A 25,538-nucleotide genomic window follows, 5' to 3' on the forward strand; every position below is an offset into this window, starting at 1 on the left:
CTTTCTCAGTCGGACTTCGGCTATGCGCCGACACAGTAGCTGGACATACTTATACTTGCACTTCTTCCGGGGATCCTAGCACCTACTGTATGTTCACATCAGATGCTGTGACAGCTGGTAACTGTTATCACTCTACTCTTGTGTGTGTAAGAGAGATTGCGATGAACAGATAGGTTAAAAATTAGATACAGTACGTAGATGCAAGCACGATGCCAGACTGCTTCTCACCTTGGGACGCGACCACAGCCGAACAAGTCCCTCGCCAGCCCCACTCTCTCTCCCTGAGAATGCGCATCCACGACATTTAGTCCCTCTCCGCCTCAAGGCTCAGTCTCTCTTGGCTCGCATAACCCGCCTCTCCAGCCTCACACGACACCAACCAGATCAAAAGAAGTCTGCGGGGGTATATATTGAAAAGCAAGGCCGACTTCGTGCGAAACGAACATAAACTAGAAAAACAAGGTCCTAGCAAGAGCTACGGGTCATTCATCTTCTTCCTCCTCCTCGATAATCTGTGCAGGTTTGTGGAAAGACGCGGTAATACGACTCCCACCTGCCTGCTGTTGCTGTTGCTGCTGCCCCGGCTGCGACTGTGCCTGTGCCTGTGCCTGTGCCTGTGCCTGTGCCTGTGCCTGCGACTGCCCCGACCCACCCTGCGCCGCCATCTCGCCTGCTTCCTCGCCCCCTCCTCCCGTCGCCGCACTGCCCTCCACTAACCCATCCATCCCCGCACTCGCCGTCGCCTTGGTTGGCGAATGCAACGTAGTCGACAACAGCTTCGGCGCAAACTCGTTCCCCAAGCTCAACGACACGGGCTGGTGATGAGAGCGAGATCCGAACCCAGGTGCGGCGCCTCCCGCAGGAGGAAGCTGTTGGAAAATGCTGCGAACACCCGCATAGCGAGTAGAGAACGGCGCTGCTCCGCGGAAGGCGTTGGAGGCCGATTCGTAACTCGTCGAGCCTTGACTCGACGAGAACGTGCCTCCCAGGGCTGCAAGGTTGCGCGTGGCGTACGGAGACGAAGAAGCCACCCGATCGCCCCGGTTCAGCGTGCTCGACATGGAAGAGGGGGAACCCATCTGGCCGAGACCACCAGAATACGACTGCTCTTCCTCCTCGTCTGTCCAGTCGTCATCTTCTCGATTGGCAAACACGTCTCGCAGCTTGGGCCTGCCGTCCATCTCGTCACCGCTCTCTCCGGCATTCTTGGAGGCAACATCCGTACTGGGAGGCGGCGGATCGACAGGGCCTGCCCAACACGGCGGTGGCCGACCCCAAGAGTATCGCCACGTGCCCGTGCCCGTCGCTGGCAGTCCCGTCGCGCCGCCGGACGTCACGTGAACCGACGTGTCGGAGGTTCCCGGAAGACTGCTTCGTCCTGACAACTGCGATGCTGTGGTGCGAACAAGACTTCCGTGCAGGTTCGGATTGGCAGAAGGCGGACGGTACGGCGACCGCGATTTGTGAGCCACAAAGATGCTCTGTGCCACCACCTGGTGGTGGTGCGACCGATGGTGCGGGTGCTCGTTATGGGACTGTGGCAAAAGTGCCTCTGAACGATGTTCTGACAGGCTGAGAAGCTCGAGAGACTGGCGCGGCGTACTCCGCGTTGATCTCCTTGCGCCTGAACCGCCGGCGTCGGCATCCATTTCGGCGTCGGCGCCAAACTCGCTCAGGCCCGTCATGGCACGGCCAGGCGAAGAGGCCCGAGACTTGATCGACGACGGCCGCGACTCATGACGGAACGAACCGTGACGACTCGGACTGCCCGTAGACGATGCATAGGTGCGATGTCTTCGCACCATGGTGCCCCCGTCCGGACTTGGTCGTGGATGTCTTCGTCCACTTCCTGTCGAATAGGTACTGCCTGCTTGACCGTGACGATAGATCGAGCTGGCGCTGCCCGTCGAGCCCGCTTTGCCGTGCAATCCAGAGCGCGGTGCGGCGCTGGAATGCGCCACAGATTGAGAGCTCGAGGGTCGACTGTGACGTGAAGAGACCACTGCCGCTGGACCTCCCAAGTCATTGATGTGGTCGCCGTACAATGTAGCGGTGGGCGTGATGCTGCCTGCGCTCATTCTCCTCATGTGCGCAGGTCGATTCATGCTCTGCTGGAAGCTGTTGGGTGGAAGCTCTAGATGAGGCTGGTACGAGCTGCCGTTCGACGATCTTCGACTGACTGAGCCAAGATGAGGGCTTCGCGGTCCACCACGTCGAACCGCAGCGCTCTGATGATATTGCGCCGACCTTCGACGCATGCTGGCATTCCGCGAGGGAGTACCATTCGCGAGACTCGATATGCTGCCAGAGGTGCCGAGCGTACTGGTAGGCGGTCTTATCGTCATGCTGCTATCGTCGATACCAAGACCGTGGTAGGCTGTGCTTCCCTTTTTGTCGACCTTGGACTTTCTTGCTGGCTTTTCGTTGCCTCCGAGCCAAGTTCGCACTGTCTTCAAAAGCGAGGAACCACTTTTGCCACGCGTCCCGCTCTTTTCGCTCCCTTGTGGCGTAGCAGACATGGTGCTGAATGAATCTTGCGATGCGGAAGGTACGGCGCCATCGACCTTGTCGTGTGTAGAATCGGCGGCGGAGACTGATCCTGGCTGAAGTCCGGTTGCAGAGCGCGATGGAGAGCTCGACGCGGAATCGGCACTGCGTTCAAGCGCCTTGACACGGTCGAGATCGGTTTCGCTGCTCTTCTTGCCTGTGCTCTTCCGCGGCTTGTCCGATGTTTCGACGGCACTCTTCTTGGGTGTCGATGGATTCGAAAGCCGGCCCACCATGGATTCTTTGACATTCGTGACAGTAGTGCGGCGGCCGAACAGGGTCGGGCTCTTCGCTCGTTCGAGGGGAAACACTTCACCGGCCACAACCACCTCGTCCGGTGGCATCACTGGCGGTGGTGTACCCAACCCTTTGTCCTTTGAGCCTAAGACACTTTGTGCGAATTGCTTGACGGAGAGCGAGTTACTGCGGGGACGATCGATCTGCGAAGAGCGACGCGTTTTTGATATTTCCGAAGTCGGACTGCTCCCTATCAGACTCGCCGCCACCTGCTGCAGCTTCGAAGGGCTGGGGACAGCAGTGGTGTGACGATGCTGGGATTTGGGTCTGGCGGTCGCAGAGTCGGGTGTGCTCGTCACGCTTCGGCCGTTGAGAGGCGGCGGGGTCGACACAGCCACGCGGTCCAAAGGCATGGAGCTAGACGACGGAATGGGCGAAGGGTGATTTGGCGTCGACGTCGACTCCTTCATGATTTCGGAAGTCGAAGCGTGCAGGGTGGGCAAAGTTGACACGTTGAGCTCCTCGTGCGAGACGACGGTCTGCAGACGCCGATTGCTTCCCTCTGCTAGGCTGGCAAGCTCGGATGTCAAGGCTGTCAAAGTCGAAGTGGATCGATCCCTGGACCGAGACTTGTCTTCGGAGCGTCTCGCTGGATCTTTAAAGGGGACTGGCGGGGGTTGCGTGTCGACTGGCGCTGGTGGCACGCTCAGGTCAGCACTGTTCGGAAGCAGGGGGGCCGTGGCTGCAAGAGGAGCAGGTTCATTGATGGGTGAGTTGACGGTAGGCTGCTCCCTTTGGCGGTCCTTTGCCTTTCGCAGCAGCATCCACCATGTTGCACCGCTAGCATCGCAGGCGTCGGTAACGACGCTGTGGACCATTTGACCGACATCCATACCAAGCGTGCTGAGTTGGTGGAGCAGATTCTGCTCGACATTACTAGAGAAAGTGGCGGGTTGCAGGTCGGCGAGCTGCGAGACGTAGTCGACGGGCTTGCGACCCAGCAGAGGTGGATGGTGATCCGAGAGGCCGCCAGACGAGAGCGAGCGGCGTTTGGTCCTTGATGGAGTGCGATGGTGGCCGCGAGACGAGCCCTGAGAACCCCTCTTGGCTAGCGGGACCGACTGATACAAAGGAGCGTGAGCGTCTTCTGCCGTGGCGTCGGCTCCAGCCGGCAGCTCATGGTGTGTTGGAAGCGATGTGGAGGTGGACTTTGTTGGCGGTCGGGGAATGCCACCGAGAGAAGCATCGCTGCCGTTGGATCCCAATCGCCTGATGGTTGTCTGAGATTCATTGCGATGCAAGCTGATCGTGTGCTTGCTCGCGTGCGATGCGGTTTGCGAAGTAGCCGGAGCAAGCGTTTGGGAGGAAGGATTGATCGAATCAACAGTATCGTCGAATCCGGCCACTTCGTCGGTGCGGCTGAGGCTATCGGCGGTGGTTGGGTCGGTGAAGTCGGTGTTGGTAGATCTACGGTCGCTCGATTCGCTGTCGCTGCGAGCCGAATGGTAGCTTTGCTCTGAAGTGGCTGATGCAGAAGACTCATGGCCTTGATGTACATCCCCCCCTGCCGCCGTTTCTGGGTTTTCGGCCGTGTCAATGTTGGTCTGCGGCTCTTCTGATGGAAGCCGTGGTACCTCTGCCTGGTAAGTTGGTGAAGCCTGGGCCGGAGGCTTGCTGGCGAAGTAGTCGGTGGCGTTCTCATCTTCCTCTACTGTCGACATGGGAGTGTGAACCATCATCTTTGAAAACCAAGGGTGAGAGAGAATGGACTGAATGCTGGGGCGTTTGGTAGGGTCTTGCTGCAGGATGGAGGTGATGAGGCTTTGAGCCTCTTCAGAAAGGGAATCGGGGATGTCAAAGTCGCCCTGCAAGATCTTTTGCTTCATGACGGCCTCGTCGTCGTCATCAAACGGCAGAGCGCCGCACAGAAGCGCATACAGAATCACACCGAGTGACCAGATATCGACCTCTTCGCCCGTATACCTCTTTCCGGCAAGCATCTCTGGCGAGGCATAGCCCGTGGTACCGCAAAACGTGTCCATGAGACGGTTGCGTTCAAACTCGCGTGTGAAGCCAAAGTCGCCGAGCTTGACGTTGCAGCGCTCATCTAGCAGAATGTTTTCGAGCTTAAGATCGCGATGGACGATGCCCTTGCTGTGGACATAGGCGACAGCGAGGCAAAGTTGCCCAAAGATGCGGCGAGCTTCGGGTTCGGCAAGCACTTGATTCTCGACCAGATAGTCGTAGAGTTCGCCGCCTGCGCAGATTTCGCTGACCATCCAGATGTACTGTTCTGTGGCGATAACCTCGTAGAGCTGCATGACATTGGGATGATGGAGACGACGGTGATGGTGGATCTCGCGGGTGAGGCTGGCAGAGTGAGCCTTGGGTATCTGTTTGATGGCGACGCGAGTGTTGGTAAGACGGTGAAGGCCGAGACGGACCTTACCGAAGGTGCCTTCGCCGATGGGGCGCTGGAGGGTATAGTTGCCGACGATCTTGAGTTTGGAAGAGGCGAGCTCCTTGCCAAGCTCTTGATAGGCCGAGGCGAGAGCGGCCTTCTGATTTATGGTGGAGCCGCCGCTCTGACCACCATGGTGGCCATAAGCTCTGCGTGCGCCGGGTTGACTCATGGCGTGATGACCTGTCAGCGCTCAGCAAAGGAGTACGGTGATGGATTTGCGACCAAGCGCATGCGATGTGCGTTCAATAGGGGGCGAGCGGTGATGTCCGTGTGGTGAGGGCTGACTGCAGCGAGAAGCAAAGCATATTCTATGCAAACAAAGGAGGTAGACGGAATCCTCCTAGCTGCTTCGACGATGGCAGGAGGGCAATGGCGGTTGCAAAGGTCGCGGAGGGAGGAGGGAGATCACGGCGATGATGCAGAAGAGTGTGTTTCCGCAGCAAACCTAGATCGAACCTGGAGCTGGAGCGGGCTTCGATGAATTTGCTTTGCGATCCGATGAATGGGGTCTGGTATTTCGGATGGAATGAAGACTGGGCCGAGTCGCAGCGATTGGTGGCGCCTGCTGAAGTGGTCGACGGAGATGATGGCTGGGGATGGTCTGGATATGGTCGTAGAGTGGAATGTCGGAGAAGGAGAAACGGCTGGAAAGATGGGATGAGAGTCAGACACTGCTGTCTCGGATGCTGCCAATGACGCTCCGAGACTTTTGGGACGGGCGCCTTTTTACGCGGTGTTCGCGCTGTTTCAAGTCAGTCAACGGTCAATTTCGAGTGCAAGGCTGCTGCTGATGTGACGGGACGTGTGCTTCTATTTTCAGCCAAGGTTAGCCGTCGTTGGCAGAGGCGGATCGACGGTGTAAAGGGGGTTGGTTGGTTGGTTCAGTCGGATCAAATTCCGCTTGCCTCTTACAGTGCAACCAGACGCGTCAGAGACGTTGCTGCTTGCTCCCTGCCCAAAAACAGCTCCAGATAGGGCGCTAAGCGAGGAGAAGCAGATCAGTTCTACTTTGCGCGACACGATCCCGTTGCGACCAACCCTCTCGATAGCTGTCGGCTTCGCTTCCGATTGTCGGAAAACGAGCGCCTCCCCGCAAACGCAACGTCTTGTCGCTACAACAACTCGACGAGCGTTTCCAATCGGATTCTTTCTGCCACTTCCATTCATTCGCATCTCCTTCCGACGAGTTTGGAGTGCCGTTCAATCTTGGGCTTTGATTGCCCTCACAGCCAACTTTCAGACATCAGAAATTTGCTAAACGCCAGAGTGTACGAGTTGCGTCTGTCTAATGTACAAATGAGTGATGCCGGTCTGTCGCATGAGTCTAGAAAGGTGTGTGCTCAAGACGCACGCACCGTGAGCGAGTGTGCGAGAAGAACCAGTGGCATTGCGCCTCAGAGTCCTCCTTGCAGGATCCTCTGTGCGACACGTTCCTTAAGACTCGAGTAGGCGCTCATGATGGCTGTCAGGTCAATTGAGCATCGCACGAGAAATGGAAAGCAGAGGGTGAAAAGAAGTCAGCGATCGGAACAAGGAACTGAGTATGCCTTGAGCTCCACGACAGACGAATGCTCCGCCGTCGGCTCCGATAGACTGCTGCAGACGGCAACTTCCACCCTGACGTAAGCTTGGGGTGAACAACTTACTTTGTTCGTTGATCTGAATCTCATTGACGTCCGGTCGAGGTCGAGATACGCGCGATGCAATGGTCGTGCTGTCCGTCTCGAGGATGATGCCGTCATCCACCGTCTCGTCCAGCGCCAGCGTCACCAGATCCAAGTTTTCCAGGATAGCACGCTTCTCCACCTGGTGCCTCACCAACATGCTCGTCGCATCGTAGAAGGCACTGAGCAGTCCCGAAAGCATCAGCTCATTCTCCGCCGCGGGTCCGACGACATAGAAGATGACGTCGAGCGAAGCCTTGAACAGCACCAGATGCGAATCGTAGAGGATGATGTCGCCCGTCGCGCGCTTGGTCTTGTCAAAGATGGCCTTCTCGAACGCACGCTGGTCCTTGAGTGTCGAGAGTGGATTCTTGGCAGACAGTTGCGGCGTTGTGCTAGCCACTGCGTTCTGCTGTGCGGGTGTAGCTGTCGAAAGAAAGCTGGCAGCGTGAGGAGGCTGGTAGTACTTGGCAATCACTCGGTTGCCATCGGTGTCCAAGATGAGCACCGCCGATGTGGAGTATAGCGTCAAGTTGTTGAACGTCATCTTTGTGTGATCGAGACCAGAGATTGAAACAGTTTTTGTCGCCGTTGCACAGTGATGAAGGCGGCGAAGTCAGATGCGGGCAGCGGCGACAAGATGGTGTTGGTTCCGGGACGCACCTTCTGTGAAGGGAGACGTTGACGTGCGTTGCTTTCGTGGCTTGAGCGTCTCGAGCCTTGGAATTCCAGCTCACGCGATTTTAAGACTCGTGCGAATAGATTTCACTCTTCTTCCCCTTTTCGGGGGGAAAATGGGCTTTTTGAGAGGACCCTGCATCCTCGCTGATGATCCGCAGCCTTGCAAGCTCAGGGCTCAGAGCGCAGCTCAGCTCAGCTCGGCCCAGCCATGCGGCAGACTCGGAGCGATCAAAGATCTTGGATTTGAATCGTACAACTTGACTCCCACCTTGCTTTCGCCCATCACTTTCTACCCTGTAGACAGATTGCAAGAATGCGGACCACTATCACCGCGCTGCTTAGCGCACTTGCTGTATGCATGCTGCTGGTAGCTAGCCCCACCGAGGCTGTCCCATTCTCGTTGCTGCCGAAACCGCACCCTCTCGTCATCTGGCACGGTCTTGGAGACAGTGCTCACTCTGAAGGTATCGAATCTTTTATGTCGCAGCTCAAGGAGGCCTTCCCCGGTCTCTATGTGCACTCGGTGACACAGGACGAATCGAGCGACTCGGAGGATCGAAAGCAGGGTTTCTTTGGGCACGTCAACGAACAAGTGGACAAGGCTTGCCAACAGCTCGCTGCCATTGACGAGCTCCGCAATGGTTTCGATGCCATCGGCTTCTCGCAAGGTGGCCAATTCCTCCGCGCCTACGTGCAGCGCTGCAACACGCCCAAGGTGCGCAATCTGGTAACTTTTGGAAGCCAGCATATGGGCATTGCTGATCTGCCCGCGTGCGGCCCCACCGATCTGCTGTGCCGCGTGGCCGAGGCGGCTCTGCGCGGTGGCGTTTACACCGACTATGCTCAGTCGCACCTCGTCACGGCACAGTACTACCGCAACCCTAAAGATCCCAGGGCCTTTGCTTCGTACTTGGAAAAGAATGACTTCATCAAGGACATCAACAACGAGGGGGACGAGATCAACGCCACCTACGCGCACAATCTCGCCTCGCTCGAAAACTTTGTCATGCTCATGTTTGACAAGGATGTAACGGTCGAACCCAAGCAATCTTCATGGTTCGCCTCGTACCCCATCCGCAACGAGACCGACTCTGTCCGAGGCGGCGACCCGACCCTCGATGAGCCAACGCCGCTGCGACAGAGCTCCATCTACCTCGAGGATCGAATCGGTCTCAGAAAGCTGGACCGACGAGGCTCGCTTGTCATGGAGCTGTGTCATGGTGCTCACATGCAGATCGACCCGGCATGCCAGCTCAAGGTGTTTGGCAAGTACGTCGGCACGCCATCGACCGGGCTGAACGGTCCGATTGCACGATGGATCGACCGCACCTGGCGTTGGACGCTCTACAACGCCACAGGGTTGCGGGTGGAAGAGACGGGCGGTCTCATCCTCACGCAGAGCTTCATTTTCGTCGGCCTGTTCCTCTCGGTGCGATTGCTGTTCGTGGTCCTCATCCGTGGTGTCGAGGCCATCTCTCGTAAGCAAAGAGACGTGGCCGTGGTTCACACTGGTCCTGGTCCCATTCATCTGCCTTAGGCCACAGAAAAAAAAACGTCTCTTAGCAGACGAGTGCCGAAGTTACAGCCGTATACCCCCAGATTGTGTCCTTCCTCGCGTTTCTCGAACTGTACATCAGCACCGTGTTGCCATTCAGAATCCTCGAATCATGCGTGACCGTGCGTTCACCTCCATGTAATCTATGTGCCCCATCTCAGCTCAAAGTGTGAAGTTGAAAGTACCCTAACACACCCGAATATTTTATTTTCCGCGCGCTTTCTGATAGCTCTCATGCAGGGTGTTGCTGCCCGAAAAAGAGGTGTGGAACAAAGGGGTTGCCGCTGAGCGGTCCTGTGGTGATTTAGCACTGTGAAATTGCGCCCAAGCCTGCGACTGCGCTCGATCTCCACACTCAATCGACCGGGGCACTCTGGCACTGTCGCGTATCTGCTGCGCCCTGCGCATGCTCCCTCGTAAAGATACGCACAATCAGGGTCCATTGTATGCTCCTCCTCTTCCTCCCTCCGCACCTCTCTCTCCCTGCCTCACCTCGAATCTTTGCTTTTGAATCACTTCCACAACCAGAGGTCGAGCATAAGGCATAACATTGAACCTCGAAAAGCTGTCTATCTTGGCCTTCGTCAGCGAGCCACCACGACTACGGCCACCACCCGCCTTTCCTTTTGTGGTTCGTGGCAACGATGTCCTTGAGCAACGATAGCGACCCCTTCGACACGCTCTCGATCGCTGAAACCGATGCCTCGTCCGATTTCGAGCTGGTCGACGTCGAGAACGATGAGGTGCGCTCCTTTGCACCATCGTCCATCGGCTCGGATGCTGCCAGCACCAACTCGGATGCTGAATCTAGCCCACCTAGCCCGCAGCTGCATGCATCTCGATTCCATTTTCCTGACCCTGTCTCGGTCTTCCACGACGAGGAGCTCAACCTTGAGTCGAGCTCCCTCTACACTCTTCTCGCAACCTCTCAGCAGGAGCCTCAGCAGCCACCAGACCGCGCGCTTCCCGTCATGAGCCCCAAAGAAGCTTCGCACCAGACCGCTGCCCCTGTTCTCGACCTCGGTGTCATGGAAAAGATGGATTTTACGCTTCACCAGCATAACGACGATAAGCAAGCCGGTCCTTCGCAGCCGCATCGCAGATTGATCACCATGGCTCCCAAAGCCACCTGGTTCGTCGCTTTGTTCGCCGCTGTTCTCCTCGGCTTCAAATCGAGCACCCTCCTCGGTTTCACCCCTGGAGCCTCTCCCTCGCACGCCGTATCGATGGCCGGTACCAACTGGAACGCAAAGTTCGCTTCTCCTACCCAGATCCCCTCCGTTAGCCCCATCGCTTCTCAGCTCGTCGAGTCGTCGGCCCGCACAGGACATCCAGTCGCGCTGCCGCCCGGTCCATCTGCCTCCGGCCTCACCACCAAGCAGTGCAAGAAATTCACTCGTAAACCCGACCTTCCCCGGGCCTCTCCACGACGATCCAGCTCTACCTCAGTTGCCCTTCAAAAGACTGCCTCGACGTCCAAGAGCCTCAGTGTCGTCAATCAACGCTCCACCGATCCGAGCAAGGTGCAACGTCCCGTCCGCGCCTCGGATGCTCGCGCCAAGGAAGCAAAGAGCCAGCGCTATGCGGCATTTGCGGGACAGATGGCCTTCAACGTGCACAGCGATCTGCCCGTCTTCCCATTCGTGTCCCGATCTTCGTTCCTCGACAATGCCACCACGACCTCGTGGGCCTTTTGGTTGGCCGAGCTCGACGCCTATTACCAGCATTCGGTGCGACCCACCATCCTAGCAGCCAAGCAGCAAGCATACGAAGCCGCACGTCTCGCTCAGCGCTATCACCAAGAGCAGGTCTTGCCTGCATTTGCTTGTTTCCGCCAACACGCCATCCACACCGCCCAGCGAACCGCCGATTTCACCATCCAGTACAACCAAGAGCAGCTGCGCCCCGCTGTTACCTTTGTACGCAAACAGGCCGCTCAGACAGCTAAGCGCACCGCCAGCTACCACGAGCAAGTTCTGTTCCCCGCACTTGCACACTTCCGCGACCGCGCTGCTGACGCGACCAAAGCAGGTTCCGACGGCTTCAGCGAGGCGGCCAAGCGCTTTTCATCCACCGCTCAGCGTACTTCGCAGTTGACCTCCCAGTACAACGAGCGAGCCTTCAGTTTTGTTCGTGAGCAGACCAGGCAGACTGCCAGACGCACGGCCGATTACCGCGACAATGTCCTCGTTTCCGCCGTTGCCGAGTTCCGGCTGCAAGCAGTCGAAGCCGCCAAAACCACGTCCGAGGGGTTCAACAAGGCGGCCAAGCGCTTTTCATCCGAGGCGGCTGAAACGGTGCAGCAGGTCAAGAAAGTGACGCACATTAACCTCGAAGCGCTCGGCATGGACGAATACATCGGATTCATGATGGCAACCTTCAAGTCAATGGGCCAGAGTGAGCGCAGCTCGGAGAAGGTTGCGTGAGATGGCACAGCACCACGCCGCCCTGCTATCGACTGTTGGACGTTGTTTCGCTTCCATCCCTGTACGTTCCCCTTGTACCCCTTGATCCGGCTTTGACTCTCTGCTTGTATTCCACCCTGTAAGGTTAGCTCCTCCCCGGCTCTGCAATATGCCATCACATCTCCTTTGAGGACACTTCGGCCGAGGAGCCTTTGGCTGAGAGAGAAAGTCGCAGGGCAGGGGATCGAGCGCGGAGCTGTGGTCAAGCAAATTTGAACAAATGCGTCGCGACAAGAGCAGTGCCCCTCTTCAAGTAAGGATCACATCACTGCTGCTTGGCGGCAGCTGCGTCTATGGTCCGAGCCGAAGCGGTGGGGTTGAGATTGTCGTCGGTTGGATCTGTGTCGTCGTCACTGGGCTGAGCCTTGGATGTCTTGAGATGGTGCGAGCCGAAGGCATGTCGTTTCTTGTCGCCTTCGTGGAGCCGCGCGGCCTCCTCTTTGCGTTGCTGGATCTGAATGCGCGTTTCCGCCTCGCCGTCGAGCGAGGTGTGCGAGATGGCGGAGTGGCCGGCTTTGGAGCCTTTGCGTTGCAGTTTGGGGCTGCCATCCGCATTGGCAAGCGGCTTGGAAGGTGCCGCGCTGTTTGTGGGGGGTGGTGTAGACGATGCTGTAGTAGCAGCCGGAATTGCAGTTGTCGTGTCGCCCGTCACAGCAGCCGCATCCGTTGGAGCACTGTCCACTTTGTCTGCGGAGCCGTCCTCGTTGTCAGGCGAGCTGTCGTCGCCACCTGTCCCCTCGCCCTGAGCATCTTTGTCCGACGGCACATCTTCGCCCACGTTGGACGCCTTTTCGATCGAAGCCTGGTCCAGCCGCATATGGCGAGCACGCACGGACTCGACCACATCGCCCTTCCCGCGCGGCAAAGCGGGTAGCTTGAGCCGTTTTCGCGCCACCATGACGGGTGCCGACGACTTCTGCACCAGGTAGTGTGAGGTAGAGCCGAGCAAGATACCCTTCAACGAGCCGAGACCACGCGAGCCCACGACAACCATGGTGGGCTCGTAGAAGTCAATGAGATCCAGCAGCATGTGGCGTGCGTTTTTGGCGTGGATGGCTTGGCATGAGATCTTGACTTCGAGCCGGGTGCGCTCCAGGAGATGCGTTGCTTGCTTTGCGAGTACCGATGCCATGGCCTGACGGATGCGTTGGTGCTCCATCCTCGCCGCGGCTTCCTCGTGTGTAGGATCGAGCGCGTCGAGCTTTGTGTCGGTCTCCATAACGGACACGACCAGCATCTCATCGCCGTCCCTGAGTACCGTGCCGATAGTCCATTCGACGGCGTAGGAAGATTCCTCCGAGCCATCGCTAGCCACGACGTATCGCTTAGGACGCTTGCTCTTTTTGGCCGCAGCGTCGGCGTCTCCATGACTGATGCCGATGGTGCATCGGTTGCGCTCGTAGCGGGGTCGGGTGGTAGTAAGCGAGAGCATTTTGGAGCCGCGACGCTGCAGGAAGGTGGATACCTGGTCCTCGCTCAGTACGACGTTGGGTGCGGTAATGTGCTCGTCATCCCTCTCGAGGTCCTCGTCTTCGTACGTTTCGAAATGCGGATGGCCGTGCTCGGAGGCACCGTGCCAATGCTCGTGAGAAGTGAGATACTCTGCATTGTAGATGGTATTGTCAAGCACAATGGGATCGATCTCGTCCGGATCGTCTTCGTCTTCTTGGTCTTTGTTGTCCGCTTCGTCTACATTTGTGAACGGATGCTTTGCGTCGAGATCGGAAGTGACCGAGGCGTCATCGGACTCGACGTCGGCTTCCGCGTCGTGTGCATCATCGGCAGGCTGCGTGGTTGAGGTGAGGCTGGTAGAGGAACTAGCCTTGGGCAGCTGTGATTCAGAACCGTACAGTGATGCCGGATGATGGCGACGATGTGAGTGAGGGATGGAAGCGTCGAGGTCGTCTTCGTCATCGTGGTTGTAAAAGGCACTGTTGCGTGGAGCGATACCCGAGCCAGAGCTGGTGACGGACTCGCTGTCGCTGTCTTTCTCGCGCTCGCTAACATCTTCATCCGGATTGATCTTGAGTCGGTTCGCTGACGCAGAACGCTTCTTGGAACCGAAACGGAAAGGCGAGACGCTTCGACTGGATCGACTGAAAGCGCTGAAACGGCGCGACTTTCTTTGTGAGCGTTCATCTTCGTTCTTCGATGAGGTGGAAGAGCGATCTTGGCGCGAGTCACTTGCATCATCAATCTTGAGCTGTGAGGCGGAAGGAGAGGCGGCGAAGAGATTTCGTGAAGTCTGGTGTGGAGCGCCGACGGCCATCATGGAGGCAAAGGCAGACGACAGGGTTTGGTTGGCTTTTTCCTTGTCCATGTCGCCGGAAGAGATGGAAAGCGACGGTGTGCGAACCATGCTGCGCGACCAAGGGGAGAGGTCGAGCTGGAATCGATGGTCGACTCTCGAATGCTTGAGACTGCAATGCCAAGTGGACCCCGGTAAGCTTGATCACGGTCGTCGGTGCAGTAATCCGCCAGCTGTATGGTAAATCGGAGGGGCCGTTACAATGATATCAAATGTTGCGCAATGTTTCGGATGGTCACGAGCTGATGAGTTGATGAGGGTGTGGCCGTGAGGGAATGGACAGACGGAGAGAGAGAGAGAGAGAAGAGCACCGCATTGCTTGGCATTACGGGTATCAGTGAGCATGGATGAATGTTCATTTCGCTTGATCCGGAGCACACGCCGCAGACGACACGCAAAGCCAGTGACAGAGAGAGCAACGACGCCGCGCCGAGACACAGAAGCTTCGCCCGGTTGCATGAGGATCTGCGCACGACCGGGTCGATCCTGTTTGAATTTGTTCCTCTTCTCGTCTTAACAGGTCAAGAAATTACGTTTGCTCGCTCGGACCTCGCGACCCCGCTCAAGCAAGCTTTCTCCCTCGCTTCCCTCTGTCTCTCTTGTGTCTTTCCTCATCCACCTTGCTCATCATCGCCGCTCAAATACAACATGGCGTCGGCAAGCGCTTCTTCCAGAACGCCGCTCGCATCACGGCAGTCGCAGAGTCGGACCTCAGACAACAGCGCAAGCTCGACCTCTTCACCACGGCCAAAACAGGACAAACGAAGGGCTGCCAATCTCCTTCGCGATTACTATGGGCTCTCATCGGATGCCCCTGCACAGCCCTCGGCCATAAGCCGCGACAATGCGGGTAGTGACGGTCCTCCAGGACCAAAGATCGATCTGCACTCACTGCTCAGCTCCAATAGCCTGAGCGTGCTGCTAAGCAAGGAGTCGGAACTCATCGTCCAGATCCGCGAACTCGATGGCGAACGTCAAAGTTTAGTCTACAACCACCATCATGAGCTAGTCGCTGCCAGCGATACCATCCGAAACATGAAGCTCAAATCAGAATCACTCGACCCTTCGCTCGACTCGCTCAAGACATCGTTTGAGACCATGTCGAATCTGGCTTCCAACCTCGAAGTTCTACGCAAGTCTGCCTCCAGCACCCAGGCTACCGAACCATCCAACACGACCGATCTGGATCCACTACGAGACCTCGAGCCCATCGTCACGCTGCCAGAAACGCTCTCAGACTTGATCGAGTGTCGAGTCAACCCGAACGGCGCAAAAGAGCATGATTCGGAATCGAGAAAAGCGGGCTTGACCCAAGCCGAACATTTGTGGGGTACGATGGAGCCCGTATTGGCAGCATGGACAGACGCTGGAGTTGCAGGAGTACGCGAGATTGCTGCCGAGTGTCGAAGCCTGCTCAAAGATGGGCGTAAGGCGATAGGATCCTCTGCAACGGCGACCCGCTCGGGGTGAACCCACAGTTCGACTTTCGGGCGCAACCTTGCTGCTTTTGAGTCGCTGATACCCTCTCACGCGTCCGATACTGCATCCTTCACCTTGTGTACTATACAACTGCATCGCAATCGCCCATGAACATCCGAACAACCCAGACTCATCAAAGTGCGTCACTTTTGCAACCCGTATCGATGCCCTTGTTGAAGCTCATCATCACGAACTAGACGCCTTCCACTACGTGGCACAGCCACGGGAAAAGCATGGGCAGCTTCGGATATACAAGGGTTTCCATGACGAGTCTGGATGATATACAGAAAATGGCTTGCAAACGAGACTTAGTTGGGCTGGTTGACACCGAGCTTCTTGGCGAGAGCAGCGAGGCGGTTGTGCTCGACGATGTCCTCTTCCTCCCATGGGTAGCAGATCCAAACATCGGCGATGTCCTGAGTCGAGTAGTATCGCACGCCCTCGCTGAGGCCGTCGACGATCTTGTCCTCACCCTTGGCAAGGTCCTTGGGCAGGATGGGCAGGGTTCCACGCTTGCCGCCGGCCTTCTCCTTGTTGTGTACGACAAAGATGGCGAAGCGCGTGGGCGCGAGGTTCTGGCGCTCTTCGGGCGACAGGTTGGCGATGGCGTGATTGACATCCTTGAGCAGCTCCGAGTAGGCGTACTGCAGCGTAGTCCTCGAGTCGTCGACCTCATCGACAATCAGGACACTCTTGCCGAGCAGTCCGCCGGCATCTTTACCCTCCTCGATCTTGCCCGGTCCCTTGTGGCCGCTGACCGTCTTTGCGTCGAGCCACTGCGTGCGCACCACCTCGTTGCCGATCTGTCCCTCCGAGGTACCGGAGACCTCCTCATACAGACTCAAGCCGATTGCCTGGATAGGGATGTTGCGCATTTTGGAAGGGTCGAGTGCCGACGGCTTCTTGAGGAACGTTCGCAGCACACGAGCGGGGTAGAAGCCACCGCCACCGATGGCCACCATGAGATCCGGGTCGAACTCGGTCTTGATCCGGCGAGCTGCCTCACCGATCTGCACGTGGATGTCCTCGTACGTGGGACGGAAGTGGTCATCTGGGAGCTGTTCGACGGACATGGTGGAGAAAGTGAGGTGCGGGAAAGGGTGTGTGCAGGTGTGTGGTGGGATGTATAGATAGGCGAGAAGGTGGTGGATAAAGGAGCTTTCGGTCGTGTGCAACAGCATCAACTTTTTTTTCTCGCTCTCGAACGAACGTTTCGCGGTTCGCGGTTGTCCGGAACAGAAGTTAAATTTTTTAGAATTTCTGGGAAGAGGGCCTTGCAAGCACCACATGCTCCTCACAGCTGCGATATTCAACTTCTGTGCTTGTTCGATTTCCACACGAGAAAGAAAAAGTCGCCGTTGCTATCGAGCCTCGCACGGATACTCTGCCGCTTGACCAGCCCTCTCTCTCTTTCCGACGCTTCCTCTCATAAAGGCCAACCACGCTTGGTGGTGTTCCCTCAACGATGCTGTCAAAGACGTGCCTGCCTGGGATTTATCGTCCAGAGATCTGATGCTGCTGCCCATGCATCTCAAGTTGATGCTCAGATCAATTTCGAACGCGAACGGCCTCGATAATGGACTCCGATGACGACTCCCTCTTTGGCTCCGACACGGATCAGGATGTGAACAACGTCGACGAGGTACAGCTCCTCGATGGAGTTGTTCTCGCTTCACGAACGGCTCCGAGCATACCTGGCATGTTTCTATTCCCTGGCCTGATCCCTCGTGAGCTTCACGACCAGGTCCTGCACCAAGTGTCAGCGTGCGGCTACTTTGCTTTCCAAGAAGGAAGCGATGCTGCCTCTCTCGATGGAGCCGCGTGCCATCGATCGCCGCGCAATCAAGCTATGCTGTTTGCACGGTCTCTAGCCGCTCCGCCATCGACATCTCAGGTCAGCACCCCCTCTTCGTCTGGAGGTAATGACCTCGCCGGCTGTTCGGGTCTCCCTTCATGGGCCATTCAGCTGATCCAGCACCTACATCGGCTTCTCACGTCCTTGCCCGACCAGCGCCTCCCCCTGAACGTACGAGAACTGCTGTTCCCTCGCGACCAGCTTCTCTCGCGCCAACTCATTCTCAACCTCTACAACGGCGCAGAGGGCCTCGCACCGCATGTGGACCTCGTCAACCGTTTTGCCGACGGCATCGTGCTGTGCTCTTTCGGTCCACACGGTACGGGTACGGTTATGGATTTCACGCATCAAGCGCACCCTGCAAAGCATGTGTTTTTGCCATCTGGGTCGGTGCTTGTTTTGGCCGGGGAGGCACGGTACGACTGGAAGCATGGGATCTCTGCCAGAGATATCGATCTGGTTGAAGCTGCAGATGGGTCGGGTCGGATTGAAGCGATAAAGCGGTCGATCCGGTTGAGTGTAACGATTCGATCGATGCTACCAGGCGCGGATGTTGTTGGCGAGTGAAGAATTCCGAAACAGCGAACGTGTGGCTCTCGATCCAACATGATATCTCAATCAGCCTTTTGCTTTACGGTTGTCTGTCAACCGTCTCGAGTCGTGCTTCTTTGTGATTGTATGAGAACAATAGGAATCGGTCCTCCCATTGGCTTTGTGGCTTTGCAGGGACAAGTCGCAAACTGACACCGAAATCAGATCGAATCTGAAAAGTAATCCAACATCGGGCGATTTATCGCACGTGATGGAAATCAGAAATCGCCCATTGGCGGGTCGTGCGGGTTTCGCAGGCAAAGCGCAATCGCACCGATCCACTTTCTTCGACAAAACTCACCACCTTCACACCAACTCCATCCCTCCCCCCACTACATCTCCACCCATGTTCGCAGCACCACTCCTACGCAACGCCGTGGCGTCCACTTCGTCCGGCTCGGCTGCTGCCACCGCATCCGCATTTTCGCAGGCCCACAAGTCGTACGTCAAGTCGCTCTACCGTCGCTACCTGAAAAACTCGCTCGACTGGTGCATTCGCAGAGACGTCTGGAGAGACCGCGCTATCGAGATCCGCGTCGAGTTTGAGCGTCACCGCAACGTTCGCAACCCGAGGGAGCTGGCTACTCTCTTCGAGAAAGCCGAGAGGGAGCTCAAGCGTATTCAGCACCCGGACCCACACCGACGTAAGTTTCATGCTGCCGATCAGCTGGTCTGCAGGGAGAAGGTGGTTGCGTTTGAAAAGTGGCTGGGCGGTCAACTAGCAGAGCTGAGTGCTACAGCAACACGAAGCTCAGGGTCGCTTCGTCGATCTCATTGCTGTGCAACACATCAGCCATGCACGATACTCTCTGCCTGGAGTCGTTGCAGCCCTCTACGCACACACAGAACACCTTGCCCTGCAACCCTGTTCTCCCTCGCTCGAAGACACGCTTGACACTGACAACTACCCTTTTTTCGTTCTTTCCTCTCTATCTCTCTCTCTATCCTCTTTGCATTACAGCCGCACTGTTCGAAGACGGCACAAAGTGGGAACGCAACCTGCCTCCTCCCATGTTCACCGAAGCAGAGAAGAAGGCCGCTCTCGACGCGCAACACCACTAAACTTTATCCACCTGGTCACACATGCCGAAGATGGAGGTTTCTCCACCGTCATGTCTCACTGTAGCATCTCTGCGCTTTTGAATCGACGCCCAGTCTACCAGCCTAGCTGACAGTTTCGTCTGTGTGTCAAATGTGAAGGGAATGTGCAGGCGCGGCAAAGACACAGTCATCGCTGTTCACGCATTCACAAGCTACGCACCAAAGTGACAAGGAAAGCACTGAGAGCTAGTTCCCCTCGCTACGGAGCCAGCAGCGAAACGCTCCTCACCCCCTTCGGACTGGCAACATACAACAGATCCTCCGCATCCCCCGCCCCCTCCTCGCTACCGCCACGTCCCCAAACCGCTTCGACGATCGGCTCGTCGCCTAACCTCACGTCGATCAGCGGGTCCCGCGCATTGCGCATGTCCCACACCCTGATGCGCCCGTCCTCGGCGCCGTGAGCAAAAATCGCGCGTCTCGTCGGATGGAAGCTGCCCCTGCCCAATGGCAGTTTGCCCTCCGAGTCGTTGAGCCAGCCGAACGAGATGACCGGCCGTGAGATGGGCCCGTTGCGGCCCGTGACGTCAAACATGCGGAACTGATCGTAATCCCTCCTGGCCATGACGCCGAGCATGAGCTTCGTATCGGGCGTGCGCTGCAGATGTACGATGTGGTCGCTGGTATTCCACGAGAATCCCAGTGTCAGCGCTGCCAGGTCATAGCCCACCACCGTGCCGATCGATGCGGACGCAAGCACATTGGCGCGCGAAGACAGGTGCTCGAGCGCCACGACAGGATTCGCATCGTGCAGCGTGTGCAGCCTAAACGTCTGCGCATTCGTCGAACGCGCCCTCCAGTGCCAGTGGTTGACAATGCCATCAATCCCGCCCGTGGCGAAATCGATCGAAGAGGCGTCCAGCGGATCAGTGCGCGGGAAGTGCGAGATGCTCGCAACCCCCCACGCATGCGGCTGCTCGTCCAGATGATACGTCCGATGCGCTCGACCGATTTCGTTGACCGTGACCAGACTCACCTGGCAAGGGTAGTCGGCGTGATTGCCCAACCCCAGCGGCTTCTTGGTCGAAGACGCAATCCCGCACACTTTCGACGTAAGACGTCTGACATCCTCCACGCGGTCAATGCCCCCAGAACCTTTTATGCTCTTAGCTTTGCCTTCCACGTCGGATCGAAACTCCATCATCTTGCCCGGAAAGAGTTCCTCGCACTCCAGCGACCGCTTGATCGGCTTCTCGGAGAAAGTGGCAATTTTACCAAACTCGCTCACAGCGACGCCGGCGTCAAAGACAGCTGCTGGGTTCCGCACAATGGTGCGCTGCGCCTCCAGCGCTGAGCTCGCAATGGGCACAAAGTGTCGGATCGATATCCCTGGAGCTGCAGAGTAAAGTCTCGTGATCTTTGGTTCGAAGGGAGTGGACGGCCACTTTGAGGCATTGTCAACCGAGTTTGCGCCAGAAGGCGCCTCGGATGAGCGACGTTGTAGCAGGTCTTGAAGGGGGACGTCTTCCTCCGGGTCGGAGTCGGCATTGTCGAGGTGTTGAGCTCGAGAATGTAGACTGGATTGAGCGATATCACGAAAAGCATACAGCGCTTCAGCCAGAGGTCGGTCGTCTTCGTCGTCCTCGCCAGTGTCGCCAACATCATCGGCCTCGCCCCTTTTTGTTGGCGCGTTCGCCACAGCTGGTTTCTCTTCGCGGAGTTCGTCTTCTCCCACGCTTTCGCTTTTTGTAGTGACCGCAGCGCCCAACTTCTTTGACCCACTGGTCAGCGACTCCGATACCTGCTTGGGGGTAAGCTTGAGAGGGGCCGGCTCCTCCGAGGCGGAAGCAGCAGATTCGTCGTCCTGCAATTGCTCGAGGCATAGAACCTGCTCTTCAGCTTGCCGTGCTTCCTCAGCCTGGCATGCATGTTGATCTTTGCGAGCTTGTTCTGCCAGTTGGGCCTGTTCTGCTTGTCGAACTACTTGATCTTGTTCAGCTATTCGGGCATGGTCCGCTGACATAGCCTCTCCAATCCGGCCACCCTCTCCTGGAACTCGAGCTTGCTCGACTGTTTCAGTTTTGACAGGCTTTGGCTGCTGCTGTGATGATCCCGACTTTTCTGGAGAGTTCGATACCATGGCAAGAATGCCCTGGAGTTGCGACAGCGTAGGTGTGTTTATCCTCCCGTGCGGAGAAGCTCGAGCGGACGAGCGCGACTCGGCAGGGCTATCCTTTGGCGCGGGCTCGGCAGCAGACGCTCTTGGTTGCGTCGAAGCTACACTCGGAGGGGAAGGCTTGCGTATGCTGACAGACATCTGGCTATCGTGGTTTGACTGTTGTGAAAGCAATTCTTGCGGCTTCTCTCTGTTGCTCGAAGTTGAAGATGCCTGCGATGCGGCTTCGTCGAGTCTTGACCTCTTCGCGGGCGGGGGCCCCGGATGTGTGGGAGTGTTGGGATCTTGCTGATCTTGTTGCCTGAGCGACCGCACCTGCTGCTGCTCTCGCTGTTTCAACTTCTTCCTTTGTTTCTTCGACAGCTTGGGTATTGGTTGCGGCTTGGGTCCACTTTGCGACTGCGGCCTTGCTTGCGATCGAGGATGTAGCTTTGTCTTGGCTTGCTGCTGGGGCGGACGTTGCGGTAGGTTTGAACGAGACGCAGAGGTCTGAGAGGCTGCGCAAGGTCTTGGCGGCAAAGCAAATCTCTGCTGCTGCGGTTGCGGCTGCCTCGATCCCCGGGGAGGGGGCATGCTTGACTTGGACTTGCCTATCGAAGGCGGTGCAGCGATCTCCCACGGTTTTGTCCTAGCCTCATTCTCGTTCGGTTGTGCATCCTCTGACCGTAACGCTGCCGAAGGAGGAGCGGCCTTTATGCGCTGAGGTGGACGAGGACGAGGACGAGGCAGGAATGCAGAGCTGCTTGGACCATCACTTGCTGGAGGGAGGTAGAGACAGGTGGTGCGGCCGGTATGATGGAGTCCAGACATAGGCGGTCGAGGCGCTGCAGTGTTGGGTCGTGCCGTCGAAGGCCCCGCCTGCAAAGTTGGTGTTGATGACGGCTGAATGTATCGTTGAGATCCATTGTCGGCGTACGAATCTCTATAGCCTGTGGCACCCGAGCTCTTGGGAGCTGCTGGGTCAAACGAATTGAGCCAGCTCATTCTGCCAAGTCACGGCGTGGGAGGATATCCGGTCTCCCAAGTCGGAGTCGATGGCTCCGCCGCTCGAGAAACCAGACGTCACTAAGCAGTGATGCTGAACCGGTGATGCGGGAGCAAAGGAAGGCTGTCGCCGTCTTCGTATTGTCATGCCAGGCTTCCTTCTTCACTCAGGGTCCTCGGCTGGCTTTTTAAAAACAATACTCCACCTTGCGAAATTTCAACTGTGCACACTCTCAAAATTTGGCCAGCCGCCTAGCAGAGTGTTGGCCCGATTCCCGAAATCTCTAAGAGATCAGCATTCAGTAACACACTGCTTCTCGACGCGCACGCGACAACCGGCAGCAGCTTCGAACACCTTCTGTTGCTCAAGATGCTAGATTAATGAAGATGCCGTAAGTGGTAAATGACCGCTTGCTGAAAGGAAGGCCTGCCTTCTATACGAAACCGCCGCGCGACTCGAGCTCCTTCTTTCGTGCTTCTGCGGCCTGCAATCGTTTTTCGAGCTCCTGCAGTTCGTTGGTCTGTTCCAAAAGGATCGATTGACGGTGGCGAACGCGATCTTCAATCCTTTTCAGCTCGGCATCTTTGACCCTCGTGTCAGCTGCAGCAGGCTCTGCGGCGAAATGATGCAGAGAGCCCGAGCTCGAGATGGGGATCGCAGGCCTGCCGTGTTTGGTCAGCAGAACATGGTCGAGAGAGGAAGAGAGGAACCGGCAAACGGTCAGCATGAAGTCGTTCTCTAGGTTCTTGGAGTAACTTCAAAACACGGAGGGATGGGGCGGACAATGTGGACGGATATGGGAGCTGTGTGGGCTGGACACGGGTAGATTTCGTATGGCATTTGCTCATGAGGTACCGGAGCATGCCTCCGTGAGCGTCTACAGAGGGGGAGAGAGCAGGAAGGCACAGCACATTTGGGTGTGTCGCTGGCTGCGTCGATGCGTCCCCACAGTCCTAACACCTCGAGGCTGCTGCGGGTGCTTGTATCTGCAAGGTGTTGACAGGGGCCGATGAAGGGGGACAAGATGCTCACAGAGCAGAGTTGGCGTCTTTTCCGGCGCCGGGTGCAGAAACACCCTGCTGAGCAGCAATGTCGCCAGAAGTTGGTTCAGCTATTGCGCCGCCTGTAGCGATGTTCTGGACGTGGACCAACGGGCACGCATCAGTGTCGACCGAAGCAGGATCGAACTGGAACAGACGCACTTCGGCGTTCTTCCAGGGCTATTGTAGGGAGATGGGCAAGCGCGAAGAGATCGATGGATTAGTCAAGAGTGGTCTGTCGATAAGAGCGTCTCGATGGCGCCTTGAGGGCGGGTCAGTATACGTACGTAGGGCTCACCGGCGATCCTGCGAAGAATGTCGCCGTGGGCCATGACGACAATGTCTTGTTCGGGTCGGCTGCGAAGGTACTGCCGCACCCACTGAGCACGCTTGTTGAGCGAGACCTCATCGGCAGCGTAGAAGCCCTGCTTGCTGGTCCAGTCTGGCGTGAGCGACGAAAAGTCAAATCCTTGCAGCTCGGGGTCGCGTTCGAGGACCTCCTTGGCCGAACCCGTATCGCAAGGGTAGGCATTACACTCCTGAAGCTGGGGCAGCAATACCACCTTGCCCAAGCCGCCGAGACGCTCGATGGCTGGAGCATAACCGATCTTGGTGCTCTGCAACGTGCGCTTGAGAGCAGATGAGAGGATGACTTCGGCACGCGACTGCAAGTCGGAGGTCAGCGACGGCAAACGTGCCGACTGCTGCTTTCCGAGCGGTGTCAAAGGAGCATCTCGGATCGTGTAATCGTCAGCGACGTTCTGCGGGTAAGGATATTGACAAAGGAAGAAGTTGAGATTAGTAAGTAGGCCGTCCATGCTTGCTGTACAAAACTCTGTTGGAGTCTCACTTACGTGCTCTGCTTGCGAGTGTCTTGTCAGAAAGATGCGCGACTGGGGAGCCATGATGACGAAAGTGGATCCGGTCTATTTGGTGGTGTACGATCTTGGTCTTGGTCGTGTTGATGGTAGTCAGGTCTGAAGAGCAGCGGCCTCGGTGTTTGCCGACGTCGGATGCTGACTTGTGAGGAAAAGGTTTTGTTTGCTCTGGAGCAACCCCGAACCAACACACTTTCGCTCACTCTCTGACTCACCTGTCACCCGGGAAACGTGCGCGACACGGTCAAATTTCGCTGTCTCTCTCAGCTCTCAGTTCCAGAATGAGCTGGACGTGCGTGCATCAACGGCGACTTTTCCACAAATAAATGCACAGTTGCGCACGCTTGCCTGCTGCTTTGCAATTTCGGCCAGCTGAGCAATGGCACACGGGCCATCCGAGAATTTCGCCGGCCAAGTTCAGAGTGACTCGCTGGGGCCGCCAACGCAAACTTCCGAACGAGTCGGCAACCTTCTGCTGTAGCATCGTCTACGACCAGCACCACCATTCGATCGAGCAAGTCGGTGTTGCCGACGATGTTCCACTGCAGTGATACAAAGGAAAAGGATAGCACAGTGACTTCAGAGGAAGCCATCACGGAAGTTCCTATTCCGTCGAAACAAGACCGCGCAAAGGGTCCCACACCTTGCCTTCCTTGGCCCAGCGCCAGATGAGATACGCGCGAAGCTCCTTGTCCAGCGGCATGACCGACTTCCATTCCGGTCGCTCAGCCTCGGGCCGGGGAGGGTTCAAACGCAGAACGGCAGCTTCAGCTTGGGACAGAGCCGTGTCGAAAGGACTGACTGGCTTGTTGCCCTGCAGCCCAGCACTGGCGCCTCCACCAGCAACAAAGATCCTCCAGCTGTCAATGGCGTATCGACCGACGCCCGGGTAGATGCTGATGGGGGTATCCGGTGCAGTTCTGTCCCGACTCTTGAACGAATTGCTCTCGTCGTAAGGGATCTCGACCATGACTTGAGCCATACTGATCAGTCGTCGGGCACGAACGTTGTGCAGTCCGATCGGTTGCAGCAGGTCTGTCAGCTCTGCCACGTTTGCTTTGGCGAGGTGATGTTCGTCAGGCCACCGTCCGAGTAGATCCCAGAATACAGGCATCGCAGCACGCCCCTTTGTTTGGTTGAGAAGACAGGTTGCTACGAGCAATCGGAAGACATTGGGTGTGACGAGCTCTTGAATCAGGCCGTAGAAGTTGACCTGCCTTGCCAAGCCGTGCACTCGCTCTGCCTCGGCAATGGGTGGGGGGTCCGTCTGGTCTCCGGTCTTGGCCTTCTTGTTCCTCTTGCGTTTCGGCGAGGCCTTGCGCTGCCTTGCCTTCACGTCTACGGCTTTCTTTGTCTTGAGTGAGCGCTCCAATATCTCTGTAGGGAGTCTACATTCTTCACTGTTTACCTTGAAGTATGGCGATATCTTATGACGAATTCGGGTGCTCCGTCTTACCGGCCCTAAGGGAGCTCGTCTTGGCATTCCTGCCTAAACCACCACTCGAAGGCCTTTGAGGTTTCTTAACGACACATTTCCTTGATACGCTGAAGCGTCTTTCCCACAGACGCCGC

At 57.1% G+C, this 25,538-nt stretch overlaps 12 protein-coding genes across 12 annotated transcripts; 5 read left to right on the plus strand and 7 right to left on the minus strand.

The window, feature by feature from the left end:
* Positions 1-482: 482 nt before the first annotated feature.
* Positions 483-5,417, minus strand: EX895_002644 (uncharacterized protein; the record flags this gene model as incomplete). The annotated part of the gene is made up of 1 exon (XM_029883242.1): positions 483-5,417. The coding sequence occupies one exon, from the start codon at positions 5,415-5,417 to the stop codon at positions 483-485; it is 4,935 nt and encodes a 1,644-aa protein (XP_029740277.1).
* A 1,225-nt stretch (positions 5,418-6,642) lies between these two features.
* On the minus strand, positions 6,643-7,459 carry EX895_002645 (uncharacterized protein; the record flags this gene model as incomplete). The annotated part of the gene is made up of 2 exons (XM_029883243.1): positions 6,643-6,710; positions 6,895-7,459. 2 exons carry the CDS (start codon positions 7,457-7,459, stop codon positions 6,643-6,645), a joined length of 633 nt encoding a protein of 210 aa, XP_029740278.1.
* A 447-nt stretch (positions 7,460-7,906) lies between these two features.
* EX895_002646 (uncharacterized protein) lies at positions 7,907-9,130 on the plus strand (the record flags this gene model as incomplete). The annotated part of the gene is made up of 1 exon (XM_029883244.1): positions 7,907-9,130. The coding sequence occupies one exon, from the start codon at positions 7,907-7,909 to the stop codon at positions 9,128-9,130; it is 1,224 nt and encodes a 407-aa protein (XP_029740279.1).
* Positions 9,131-9,792: 662 nt separating this feature from the next.
* Positions 9,793-11,574, plus strand: EX895_002647 (uncharacterized protein; the record flags this gene model as incomplete). Its single annotated transcript, XM_029883245.1, has 1 exon — positions 9,793-11,574. The coding sequence occupies one exon, from the start codon at positions 9,793-9,795 to the stop codon at positions 11,572-11,574; it is 1,782 nt and encodes a 593-aa protein (XP_029740280.1).
* A 304-nt stretch (positions 11,575-11,878) lies between these two features.
* On the minus strand, positions 11,879-13,972 carry EX895_002648 (uncharacterized protein; the record flags this gene model as incomplete). The annotated part of the gene is made up of 1 exon (XM_029883246.1): positions 11,879-13,972. One exon carries the CDS (start codon positions 13,970-13,972, stop codon positions 11,879-11,881), a length of 2,094 nt encoding a protein of 697 aa, XP_029740281.1.
* Positions 13,973-14,569: 597 nt separating this feature from the next.
* Positions 14,570-15,391, plus strand: EX895_002649 (uncharacterized protein; the record flags this gene model as incomplete). The annotated part of the gene is made up of 1 exon (XM_029883247.1): positions 14,570-15,391. One exon carries the CDS (start codon positions 14,570-14,572, stop codon positions 15,389-15,391), a length of 822 nt encoding a protein of 273 aa, XP_029740282.1.
* A 317-nt stretch (positions 15,392-15,708) lies between these two features.
* On the minus strand, positions 15,709-16,473 carry EX895_002650 (uncharacterized protein; the record flags this gene model as incomplete). Its single annotated transcript, XM_029883248.1, has 1 exon — positions 15,709-16,473. The coding sequence occupies one exon, from the start codon at positions 16,471-16,473 to the stop codon at positions 15,709-15,711; it is 765 nt and encodes a 254-aa protein (XP_029740283.1).
* A 776-nt stretch (positions 16,474-17,249) lies between these two features.
* Positions 17,250-17,822, plus strand: EX895_002651 (uncharacterized protein; the record flags this gene model as incomplete). The annotated part of the gene is made up of 1 exon (XM_029883249.1): positions 17,250-17,822. One exon carries the CDS (start codon positions 17,250-17,252, stop codon positions 17,820-17,822), a length of 573 nt encoding a protein of 190 aa, XP_029740284.1.
* Positions 17,823-18,192: 370 nt separating this feature from the next.
* On the plus strand, positions 18,193-18,908 carry EX895_002652 (uncharacterized protein; the record flags this gene model as incomplete). The annotated part of the gene is made up of 2 exons (XM_029883250.1): positions 18,193-18,490; positions 18,808-18,908. 2 exons carry the CDS (start codon positions 18,193-18,195, stop codon positions 18,906-18,908), a joined length of 399 nt encoding a protein of 132 aa, XP_029740285.1.
* Positions 18,909-19,146: 238 nt separating this feature from the next.
* EX895_002653 (uncharacterized protein) lies at positions 19,147-21,204 on the minus strand (the record flags this gene model as incomplete). The annotated part of the gene is made up of 1 exon (XM_029883251.1): positions 19,147-21,204. One exon carries the CDS (start codon positions 21,202-21,204, stop codon positions 19,147-19,149), a length of 2,058 nt encoding a protein of 685 aa, XP_029740286.1.
* Positions 21,205-22,481: 1,277 nt separating this feature from the next.
* On the minus strand, positions 22,482-23,993 carry EX895_002654 (uncharacterized protein; the record flags this gene model as incomplete). Its single annotated transcript, XM_029883252.1, has 4 exons — positions 22,482-22,710; positions 23,081-23,268; positions 23,376-23,849; positions 23,943-23,993. The coding sequence occupies 4 exons, from the start codon at positions 23,991-23,993 to the stop codon at positions 22,482-22,484; spliced, it is 942 nt and encodes a 313-aa protein (XP_029740287.1).
* A 577-nt stretch (positions 23,994-24,570) lies between these two features.
* EX895_002655 (uncharacterized protein) lies at positions 24,571-25,449 on the minus strand (the record flags this gene model as incomplete). The annotated part of the gene is made up of 1 exon (XM_029883253.1): positions 24,571-25,449. One exon carries the CDS (start codon positions 25,447-25,449, stop codon positions 24,571-24,573), a length of 879 nt encoding a protein of 292 aa, XP_029740288.1.
* Between the last annotated feature and the right edge of the window lie 89 nt (positions 25,450-25,538).

Source organism: Sporisorium graminicola, chromosome SGRAM_16 (assembly GCF_005498985.1).
Source record: "Sporisorium graminicola strain CBS 10092 chromosome SGRAM_16, whole genome shotgun sequence".
In the NCBI taxonomy this organism is placed as follows: Eukaryota; Fungi; Basidiomycota; class Ustilaginomycetes; order Ustilaginales; family Ustilaginaceae; genus Sporisorium; species Sporisorium graminicola.